General features: G+C 43.4%; 1 protein-coding gene across 2 annotated transcripts in view; it reads left to right on the top strand.

The window, feature by feature from the left end:
• Positions 1-12,384, top strand: part of fer1l4 (fer-1 like family member 4) — a 207,748-nt gene that overhangs the window by 115,356 nt on the left and 80,008 nt on the right. For both annotated transcript variants that reach the window (XM_052031437.1, XM_052031438.1), the window contains exons 31-32: positions 4,610-4,735; positions 9,188-9,233. In XM_052031437.1, coding sequence (XP_051887397.1) covers positions 4,610-4,735; positions 9,188-9,233 — 172 coding nt within the window. The remainder of the gene's footprint in view (positions 1-4,609; positions 4,736-9,187; positions 9,234-12,384) is intronic.

Below are 12,384 nucleotides of genomic sequence, written 5' to 3' on the forward strand. Positions count from 1 at the left end.
TGACTGGACCCAGGGGAAGTGGGAGAGGTACTAAATGAGTACTTCACATCTGTATTCACCAAGGAGAAGAACACAGAGGATAGCGAAATTGGGGAGAGGTATGCTGATATACTAGAGCATGTTGATATCAAGAGGGAATAGATGTGGGGCTCTTGAAGAACCTTATGGTGGATGTCCCCAGGGCCTGATGGGATCTATCCCAGGTTATTGAGAGAGGAAAGAGAGGAGGTTGTTAGGGCCTTGACAGATATCTTTGTATCCTCTTTAGCCACAGGCTAGATCCCAGAGGACTGGAAAATAGCCAATGTTTCTCCTTTTTAAGGAGGGCAATAGAGACAAGCCATGAAATTATAGGCCAATGAGCTTTACATCAATGGTAGGAAAGTTATTGGAGAAGGTGCTTAGGGACAGGATCTACTTGCATCTACTTATTAAGGATAGTCAGCGTGGCCTTGTGCAGGGTAGGTCATGTCTTAAAAACTTGAATGCAATTTTTGAGGAAGTGACAAAGATGATTGATGAGGGCAGGGTAGTGGATGTTGTATACGTGGACTTAAGTAAAGCTCTTGACTAGATCCCTCATGGCAGGCTGATCCAGAAGATTAAGGCACATGGGATCCATGGAGACTTGGTAGATTGGATTCAAAATTGACTTGGCCATGTTGGTATTGGTATTGTTTTATTATTGTCACTTGTACTGAGATACAGTGAAAAACTTGTCTTGCAAACTGATCATACAGGTCAATTCATTACACAGTGCAGTTACTGTATATTGAGTTAGTACAGAGTCCATTGATGTAGTACAGGTGAAAACAATAACAGTACAGAGTAAAGTGTCACAGCCACAGAGAAAGTGAAGTGCAATAAGGTGGAAGGTCACAACAAGGTAGATCATGAGGTCAGAGTCCATCTCATTGTATAAGGGAACCATTCAATAGTCTTATCACAGTGGGGTAGAAGCTGTCCTTAAGTCTGGTGGCACGTGCCCTCAGGCTCCTGTATCTTCTACCCGATGGAAGAGGAGAGAAGAGAGAATGTCCTGGGTGGGTGCGGTCTTTGATTATGCTGGCTGCTTCACCAAGACAACGAGAGGTAAAGACAGAGTCCAAGGAGGGGAGGCTGGTGTCTGTGATGCGCTGGGCTGTGTCCACAACTCTCTGCAGTTTCTTGCGGTCCTGGGCAGAGCAGTTGCCATACCAAGCCGTGATACATCCAGATAGGATGCTTTCTATGGTGCATTGGTAAAAGTTGGTGAGAGTCAAAGGGGACAAACCAAATTTCTTCAGCCCTCTGAGGAAGTAGAGACGCTGGGGAGCTTTCTTTGCCGAGGCATCTACGTGATTTGACCAGGACAGGCTGTTGGTGATGTTCACTCCCAGGAACTTGAAGCTGTCAACCCTCTCAACCTCAGCACCATTGATGTAGACAGGTGCATGTACACCGCTCCCTTTCCTGAAGTCAATGACCAGCTCTTTTGTTTTGTTGACATTGAGGGAAAGATTGTTGTAGTGGTAGGGGGTTGTTATTCTGACTGGAGGTCTGTGACCAGTGATGTTCCCGAAAAATCAGTGCTGGAACCTCTGTTGTTTGAGATATGGAGTCATAGAGTTACACAGCATAGAAACAGACCCTTCAGCCCATATTGTTCATGACAGTTAAGTTGTCTACCTGAGCTAGTCCATTTGCCTGCATTTGGTGTATGTCCCTCTCAATCTCTCCTATCCATGTACCTGTCCAAATGTTTTTTAAATGTTGTAATTGTACTCACCTCTACCACTTCCTTTGGCAGCTCGTTCCACATACCCACCACCCCCTGTGTGGAAAAACTTGCCCCTCATCCTCTTTAATCTTTCCCGTCTCAACTTAAATCTTTTCCTTCTAGTTTTAGACTCCCCTACCCTGGGGAAAAAGACTGTGACCATCCACCTTATCCACGTCCTTCAGATTTTATTTCACTCTGTATGATCACCCTTCAGCCTCCAAAGCTCCTGAGATAAAAGTCCCAACCTATCCAGTCTCTCCTCATACCTCAAGCATTCCAGTCCAAGTAACATCCTTTTGAATATTTTCTGCACCCCTTCCAATTTAATGACACATTTCTATAGATAGGCGACCAGAACTGCACACAATACTCCAAGTGCGATCTCACCAACATCTTGTACAGTTGTAACATGACGTTCCAACTGTACTTGTATCCAAAGGTCTCCGTGTTCTACATCACTCCCCAGGGCCCTTCCATTTAATGTATAAGTCCTGCCATGGTTTAACTTACCAAAATGCAACAATTCACACTTATCATTGCTGAAAGGGTGCAAGGTTCCACAAGGCTCATTACCAGGTAGTGTGGTTGGATCGTGAGGAAGAAAATTCCAGGTAGTAGGAGGATAATAGTGGACTGCTAAAGTGGGTACAATAGTGATGAATGGAATTCAATCCAAAAGAGTTAGGATTTTGGGAAGGATAAATGAGGTGAGGAGATGGTAGGAGTTTCAGGGGGGCTGCTTTGAAGTCAAAGTGCTGTTGGTGGTCAAAGTGTGGGCTTTGGTGAACACCAGACTTCAGTGAGGAGGGTAGCAGTTACAATGTAAGGGCAAGATGAGATTGTTTTTCCTTTTTCCCTAAATCTGCTAGTTCACTAAAGGGGCAGTAATGTCAGTAAATGGAGTGGTCTGCTCCTCCTGTCAGATGTGAGAGATCAGAGAGTGGTCTAGTGTCCCTGACGACAACATCTACAGGAAGTGTGTCCAGCTGCACTTCTTCTCAGACTGCATGGATCGGTTGGAGCAGCAGTTAGACTGGGAGCATGCAGGAGGCAGAGAGTGTTATAGATAGGGGTTTCAGGGAGGTCCTCATACCAAAGGTTCAGGAGACGGATGACAGCCAGGAGGGACAGGCAGGTGGTGCAGGAGTCTCCTGTGGCTAGTTCCCTCTTTAACAAGTATACCAGTTTGGATACTGTTGGAGGGGATGGCCTCTCTGGGGAGAATAGCAAGAGTAGCAGTCAGCTCAATGGCACCACAACTGGCTCTGCTGTACAACAGGCAAGGTCAAAGTCTAGGTGAGCGATAGTGATAGGCGACTCTTTCATCAGGGGCACAGACAGCATTTCTGTGGCTGTGAGCAAGCCTCCAGAATGATGTTTTGCCTCCCTGGTGCCAGGGTCAAGGATGTCTCTGAAAGGGGAGGGTGAGCAGCCAGAGGTCATAGTCCATATTGGTACCAATGATACAGGTAGGAAGAGAGATGAGGTCCTGCAAGGGGAGACAATGACAGGTGAATGATAGATGGAGGCAGACAAAGAGGGGGGGAGGGGAATAAATATATGGAGAGGCAGATGGGAGCAAGGTTGGGGGAGGGGAGAGCAAAGATTAGAGACAGCTGCTGGAGGGAGATAAGAAGGAACACAACGGGCTACCAGTGCTGGACTCTGATAAGTAAAAGAGGTGAGAATGGAAACCAAACTCCACCCCTATTCCCCTACCTGGCACAACCTGGCTGTCATCTTACACCCCTCCTCAGTCCACCAATCACCTCAGAATCCTGTCTCACCACTCCCCTCCCCCTCTACACTGGCCATCTCAACTCTCCATTCTCAGTCCTGATGCAAGGTTTCAACCCGAAACATTGACAATTCTTTTCATCCCACAAATACTGCTCAACCCGCTGAGTTCCTCCGGCAGATTATTTGTTGATCCGAGCAGAGAGATTTGCTGGTGCTACTTGGGAGGGTTTAAACTAGTCTGGCAGGGGGTGGGATCCAAAGCAGATGGGAAAGATGAGGCAAGTATAAATGTTAAAGTGAACAAGTACAGTAGACTGTACAGGCAGGGTCTGGATAGGGAGCGAGCAAGATATGATAGGCTAAACTGCATTTATTTTAATGCCGGTAGCCTGACAGGAAAGGCAGAGGAACTTGACTTGGATTAGAACATGGGACTGGGACTAATACAGTAGCTATTACAGAAACATGGTTGAGGGAGGGGTCCAGGACTGCAGCTCAGTGTTCTGGGGTAAAGATGCTGCAGGTATGATGAAGGTGGAGGTCAGAAAGAAGGGGGAGTTGAGTTTTTGATTAGGGAGGACATCACACCAGGACATAGCGAGGATGTCCTTGGGAAATTGTCCACTGAGTCTAAACGCAGGCAAATGGGACAACTCAGTTAGGCAACTTGGTTGGCATGGACAAGTTAGGCCAAAGGGCCTATTTTCATACTGTATGACTCTTATGAATGTGTACAGGAATGCAGTGATCTTGGAATGTAGCAGGATCAGCTGATAATGTGGCTGAGGGCTTACATGATGCTTACCTTTTTCTACAAGACTTTGAATGTACAAGCAGGGAAGTTCTACTGGAACTGTATATGAAAGGTTAGATAGACCATAGGTTAGATCATGGGGAGTTGAGATTATGGATCAAGCAAAATCTTACTGATTGGCCAGTGCCAGGGGTGCATGGTCTACTCTTGCTCCTGCTTTTGATGTTAGAGTCATAGACTCACAGAGACAGCACTGAAACAGGCCCTTCTGCTGGTTGTGGTGTAGTAACACTAAGGACAAGTCTACTGAGGTGCAAAACAGAAATGAAGAAGTCCTATTTCCTATGTTTCAGATACCAATGAAGAAACTGGCACTGAAACCGAAATCGGAAAGTGGGCTTGAAGAATTTGAGGAAAAAATTGACTTGGAGGAACTGGACTGGTGGTCAAAGTACTATGCATCTGTGGAGGAGATGAAGGTAAAGCAGCATGGTTAAATTTATATTGGTCCAGGATATACACTTAAATGAACATTACTGAAAATCTTTGTTAAACCTTCTATTTGTGCAGTTTGTGACTATGCCAACAAATATTGCTAATTACTCTGAGATGCTTGGTGAGATATCTTTGATCTAAATTTATCTCAAGTTCAATTAATAGAATGAAAGTCTCCATACTCTGTAACCACAGGTTGTCAAATCTGTGCCACTGACTCCAGCAACAACTATTGAAACAAAGTTACCCTGATTTGCTGTTACAGTCATTAATTTGTTCAGCTCCTTTTTAAAATTTTGCTGTTGATGAATATATCTTAAGTTCTAAAACTGAGGTATGTTAGTTTGGGCCTCTGATGATGAACCTCATCCTTTGCTGAGTCCATAGTATCTAAACATTTGTAAATTTTACTCAATCTACTATCTTCATTCCTACTCTTTTTACCTGTCTCTGTTGCTTTATAGACTCTGAGTAGTGCTCACAGCCCACTTTCCCACGTACTTTGTCAGCAAACATGAACACACTCCACAAAGTTTAAGGTATTAATGTAAAGTGTGCCTGAGGACTGGGGCAGCCTGTGGTGCAGCAGGTAGGGCCAATGCCCCACAGCTCCAGAGACCTAGGTTCAATCTGACCTCTGGTGCTGTCTGTGTGGAGTTTGCATGTTCTCCCTCTGACTGTGTAGGTTTCCTCCAGGTGCTCTGGTTTACACCCACACACACTGGCTGGTAAGTTAATTGACCATTGTAAATAGCCCTTAGACAGTGGCGGAATTTGGGGGAGCTGGTGAGCATGTGGGAAGATAAAAATAAAAAACAACATGGGATTAATGTAGGATTGGTGTAAATGAGTGGTTGATGGTTGGCGCAAACTAGGTTCACCGAAGGGCCTGTTTCTGTGCTGTATTTCTTTATGCCTCTCTGACTGATTTGCCCTGGCACCTAATTATTAATCTGTCAACCTGAAAACAACTTTTTATTCCTACTTATCACCTTGCCATGGCATTTGCTGATTTGTTCTATCCACTCAATCACTTTTGGCTTCAATTACACATTTCCTCTGGGAAAAAAACATTGTTATTCGAACATAGAACAGTACAGGGCAGGAACAGGCCCTTCGGCCCAGGATGTTGTGCAGAACTAACTGAAATAGTAATTAAATGACTAACTAAACTAATCCTTTCTGCCGACACAATGTCCATCTCCCTCCATTCTCTACACATTCAAATCCACTATTACCCATCCCTCCCTTTCATTCTCCCATTCCCTTAAGGCTAAGAGGGGAACATTTGGCTTAATCATCTTGGCCATCTGTTGCCGGATTTATGTAGGATATATAAAACTCCATCAAGCCTTGCTAAAGGTATCTCTGACTCCAGGATTATTGATGTGATAAAGAAAATCATGTTTTTTTCCCAGTTCGCCATCCATTTTCTAAGACAAGTGCCTGTGCATTTCTATCACTGAGGACTTTTAATCACCAAGATGGACATCCTCTTTTCAGCTACTTATCTCCTGCTTTCCTATAAAATGAAAATGAACCCTCATTTCCAAACTCAGAACCCTGCATTGCTAGCTTCCCACCTAACTCTGTCATATAATGCTCATGTCCTACATAAAATTTAGTTCAACCCCTTTATCCCATTCCAATTAACTGTATTCTCGATATTCATATTGATATTGTAAATGTCTTTCTCTTAGGTACATAGACATAGAAAAATAGCAGAAATAGGCACTCAGCCCTTTAAGCTTGCTCCATTATTCAATATGCTCATGGCTGATTGTTTATGTCAATACCATCTTCCCGTTCTGTCCTCAATCCTTGATGTATTTGTATAGAGAATTCCACATTCACCAACCTCTGAATGAAGAACTTTCTTCATGTCTCAGGTTAAATGTCTTACTCAGTATGTTGAGACTGTAACCCCTGGTTCGAGAGCCTAAATCAAGGGAAACATTTAATGTGATCTCCTCTCAATTTTTCTAAGATCTAGTAAATACAGATCTAGTCAATCTGGTCTCTGCTCAACTGACAATCCTGCCATCAGGAATTAGCTTGATTAACCTTTGTTGCATCCCCCATGACAGATAAGGAGACCAAAACTACACAACTGTAGGAAGACGTTCTTGCTTCCTGTATTCCAAACTACTTACAATGAAGACCAACATACCGTTCGCCTTCATGCTGTAACTGCACGTTTGTGTATAAGAACACCAAAGTCTCTTTGTACATCTAACTTTTCCCAATCTCTCACCATTTAAGTAATTCTCTGCCTTTCTGTTTTCCTACCTAAGTGGATAATTTGACATATGAATTTAAATTGTATTTGCTAAATCACTCCCTGGTGTGCTGAGATAGCTGTAGGAATAATAGGATTGTAATAGGAGCTGACTTTAGCTGAGGCTGAGGCTGAGGCTGTCACAGTGGTAAAGGATTAGATGGCGCAGAATATGTTTAGTGCATCCAGGAAAGATTTCTTGAGCAATATGTAGATGACCCTACTACAGAGTGGAAGGAGGGGAGTAATGGGCGGGGGGGTGGTGGGCAACACTGGGCCTCCTATTGTTAAATGAGGCGGGACAAGTGATTAAGGTGTCAGTGGGGGGGGCCCTTTAGGACCAGTGACCATGATTCTATTAGTTTTAAAATAGTTATGGAAAAGGATAGTCTACAGCACTTCCCTTACCTATCTTCTCTTCAAAAAATTCAACTAAATTTGTGAGACACGATTTCAGCACAAAGCCATGCTGACCGTGACCGTTTCGCAGAACACCTGCGCTCTGTCCATAACCGCGACCTGCATCTTCCCGTTGCCAGTCACTTCAACTCCCCTTCCCACACTATCACTGATATGATAGTCCTTGACCTCCTCCACTGCCAGGAGAATTCCAAACGCAAACTGCAGGAACAGCACCTCATTTTCCATCTTGGAACCTTGCAGCCTAACGGCATGAATATTAAATTCTCCCACTTTAGGTAATCCCCACCGCACCCCCCCCACCCCCCAAACCCCCTTCCCCACCATGCTTCTTCCCTTTCCTAACTTTTTGTTTTCCTCTCTCTTCTTACCTTTGACACATCCCCCAGTGGATCTGCTCTCCCCTCCTTCCCCGCACTTGTCTATCACTATTTCTTACCTGCATCTACCTATCACCACCCTGTCCCCACCCCGCCTCCCCTCTTCTGTCCACCTATCACTACTCTGCTTTTCCCTCCTATGTATTGGGCTTCCCCTTTTCCTATCTTCAGTCCTGAGAAGGGTCCTGACCCGAAACGTTGACCACCTGCTTTTCTCCACGGATGCTGCCTGGCCTGCTGAGTTCCTGCAGCATCATCATGTTTTTCGTCTAGACTCCAGCATCTGCAGTCCTTTGTTTCTCAAGCCATGCTGACTATCCTGATCAGCCCTTGCCTTTCCAAATGCTGGTAGATCTGCCTCTCAGAATTGGAGGTGGATTTATCCTGCAAGAGCAGGAGAATTTTCCTTGTCTGTCATCTTTAACAATCCAATCATTTTCCCAAGAACAGATGTTAGGCTACTTGGGCTATAAATTCCTGCTTTTTGTCTCTATCTCCTCCTTTCTCTCCCTCCTTATTTATAGGAACCTAACCCAATACTCTGGCACACTATCAAGCTCTAGGAAATTTTGAAAGACTGCAACTAATATATCCACTGTCTTTGCAGCCATTTCTTTAAAGACCCTAGGATGCAGGCTGGGTGATCTGATGATCTTTAGTCCCATTATTTAATTCTTGTTCTCTGGTAGTTTTTTTTTAAGTTCTTTTTCATTTGCTCCAGACTTTGTAGAAAACACAAAAAGATTCCTAATAAAAGTACAATGAAAACAGATACATAATATTTGTTTGCAGTCTGCTATTTCTTTATTTCCCATTATGAATTCCCCATTCTCATCTCTAAGCAAATGATGTTTGCTTTAACTGTTCTTTCTTTTTACATGTGTAGAAACCACTTTTGTGCTCAATGATCTTCCTGTAATGATATGACTTTCTACCTCACTGTGAACCACGCTACCAAAATTGGTATCCTTATTGAACCTTTCAGTCATTAAAGTCCATTGTTAGTATATATCCTGTAAATCAAAGGATCTAGTACCTAGTTATCATTGCAGACAAATAGAGCTTCTTTAATGCTAAAGTGAGAATGAAATTTTATTTAGCGAACACAGAAAAACTTAGAAATGCAGTGAGGATAAGGCTTTGAACTTTAGGCACATTTTTGATAGAGTAGAGGAAGCTTTACTCCACAGCACATGAAAGTGATCTGAGAATACTGACCTAATATTCAAAATATCTCAATCTGCATTCTATCTTTGACTGATATTTTGTTAGGTACAAAGTGCTGAGTATCTGAAATTATAGGATAATATGTGGACAAATGTATGAATAAAAATATCCACTAATTTTTGTGTTTTTAGGTTAAAAAAAATGAAGAAGAAGAAGAGGAGGAAGTTGCTGAGTTGGGCAAGTATTATATAGAGCAGAAGAAGTGGAAGCCGTAGCACTTACAGTTCCTGGAGCTGCTCCGCCATCCAGTGTGATCATGGCTGATCCTATGGCTCAAGGTTTAAAATGATTAGCAAAATGTCAATACCATGTGCAAAATTATTTTCTCAGCAGCTAGAACTTACTGCCTTAAAGGATGGTGATAAAAGATCCAGCAGTCATTTTCAAAAGGGAATCAGATAGTTAAAGAAACATAAAATGCAGGGCCACAGGGAAAGTTGCACAATGTTTAATTCCATTCACAACTTCTTAGTAAAGGAAGCAGCCCATGTCTGAGTGCAAGACCTGAACAACATTTAGGCATATACTGATAAGTAGCAAGTAACATTCATGGCTTAGAAGTGCCAGGTAGTGACCGTAGCCAACAAGAAGGAGTCTAACCACCTACTCTTGATGTTCAATGGTGTTACCATCACAGATATAGCCCACTGTCAATATCCTTGGTGTAACCATTGAATAGCAACTCGTGGTTACAAGAGAAGGTCAAATGCTGGGCATCCTGAAGTGAGTGACTCGCCTCCTGACACCCAAAGCCTTTCCATTATCTACAAGGCACATGTCAGGAGAATGATGGACTCTCCACTTGCCTGAATGAATACAGCTCCAATAGTACTCAAGAAACTTGAAACCAGCAAGTCAAGGCAGTCTATTTTATTGGAAGCCCATTCACCACCCTAAACATTCATTGCATCCACCACGAGTGCATCCAGGCCACATCATAAATATGCAGTAACTCAGAGAAGCTACGTCAAAGTCAAAGTCGAGTTTATTGTCATACGCACAAGTACATGTATGCACGGGTGCAATGAAAATCTTACTTGCAGCAGCAGTATAGGCACATAGCATTAGAGACACGACATTTAGAAAAATAAGTTAAACAAAATTATACAAGAAAGGGCATAATTAGAACAAAAAAACAAAGTCCATTGTAGTGCAAAGTAGTCATAGTCATGCAAGTTGGTTCAAGAACCAAATGGTTGAAGGGAAATAGCTGTTCTTCAACCTGGTGTTGTGGGACTTAAGGCTTCTGTAACTCCTGCCCGATGGTAGCTGCAAGAAGATGACATGGTCTGGATGGTGGGGATCCTTGATTGGTAGATGGTGCCTTCTTGAAGCAGTGCTTCATGTAGATACTACTGATGGTGGGAAGGGATGTATAATGGACTGTAAAATCTTACCAACCACTGAGGTCAGGCTAACTGGCCAATAATTTCCCATCTTTTGCCTCCCTCCCTTCTTAAACAGGGGTCTCACATTTGCAATTTTCCAGTGCTCTGGGACACACCCTAACTCCAGTAATTCTTGAAAGATCACTACTAATGCCTCCACAATCCCTTCAGCTACCTCTTTCAGAATGCTGGGGATAGTCCATCTGGTCCAGGTTATTTATCCACCTTCAGGCCTTTCAGCTTCCCCAGCACCTCCTCCTTAGTGATAGCCAATACACTCACCTCTTACCCTGATTCTCTTGAACTTTTGGCATATTACTGGTGTCTTCCACTGTGAAGACTGACACAAAGTATTTATTTAGCTCCTCTGCCATGTCTCTGTTCCCCATTCTATTTCTTCAGCATCATTTTCAAGCAGTCCAATGTCCACTCTACCCTCTCTCACCCTTTCTAAAAAAAAACTTTTGGAATCTTCTTATACATTATTGGCTCGTTTACCCTTATATTTTATCTTCCTTATAGCTTTTTAGCTGTCCTCTGTTGGCTTTTAAAGGCTTCCCAATCCTCTGGCTTCCACTAATCTTTGCATATTATATGCCTTCTCTTTTGCTTTTATGTTGTCCCTGACTTCCCTTGACAGCATCATGGTTGCCTTGTCCTCCCCTTAGTGTGCTTCTTCCTTGGGATGAAATTCTGCTGTGTCTCCCACATTACTCCCAGAAATTCCTGCCGTTGCTGCTCCACCGTCTTCCCTAATAGGGCCCCCTTCCAATTAACTGTGGCCAGCTCCTCCCTCATGCCTCTGTAGTTACCTTTACTCAATAGGTAATACCATTACATCTGATTTCAGCTTCTCTCTCTCAAACTGCAGGGTGATTTCTGTCAAATTATGGTCACTGCCTCCTAAGGGTTCCTTCACCTTAAGCTCCTTGATCAAGTCTGCCTCATTACACAACACCAAATCCAGAATTGCCTGTTTCCTAGCAGGGTCTATGTAGACATTCCACAAATTCCTTTTCTTGGTGTCCAACACAACCTGATTTTCCCAGACTACCTGCATATTGAAGTCCCCCATGATCACTTAACATTGCCTTTCTTACATGCCTTTTCTATCTCCTGGTGTATTTAGTTACCCACATCCTGACTATTGTTTGGAGCCCTGTACGCAACGCTTATCAGTGTCGTTTTACCTTTGCGATTTCTCAACTCTACCCACCAGGACTCTACACCTTCTGATCATATGTTGTTCCTTGCTATCGATTTAATTTCATTTTTTGCCAACAGGGTCACCCCTCCTCCTCTGCCCACCTGCCTGTCTTTTCAATTGGATGCATATCCCTTGGATGTTATCTCCCAGCTCTGATCCTCTTTCAGCCACGTCTCCGTGGTGCCCATGACATCATACCTGCCAATTTCGATCTGTGCTGTAAAATCATTTACCTTGTTACATAAACTGTGTGCATTCAAATACAACACCCTCAGTCCTGTATTCACTGCCTCCCTTCTCAAAGTCATACCTGTGTTGCCTAAAGTTAGATTCCAAACCTTTTCTAAACTCTCTGCCCTATTTTTTTTTATTCTGCAGACTTTAATAACCTCTCCTTTGCTCTTCTTCCCTTTTCCATGCCATTGAAGCCAACCACCACGCCCACCCCACCCCACCACCATCACCCCCCCGCTCCAGACCTGTGGCTAGAAGTCAGAGTCTTAAAATCAAGGATAGGGGCATTTTGGACTGAAATGACTCAGAGGGCAGTGAATCTTCTGTACTGCAGAAGGCTATGGAACCTCAGTTACCTTGTCTATGCCTCTCATAATTTTATACACTTCCACCAGGTCAACCCTCAGCCTCCTACACTTGAGAGAAAACAATCCAAGTTTGTCCAACTTCTCCTTATAGCTAACATCCTAGTGAACCTCTTTTGCACCCTCTTAAAAGC

This window comes from Pristis pectinata, chromosome 16 (assembly GCF_009764475.1).
Source record: "Pristis pectinata isolate sPriPec2 chromosome 16, sPriPec2.1.pri, whole genome shotgun sequence".
NCBI lineage: Eukaryota > Metazoa > Chordata > Chondrichthyes > Rhinopristiformes > Pristidae > Pristis > Pristis pectinata.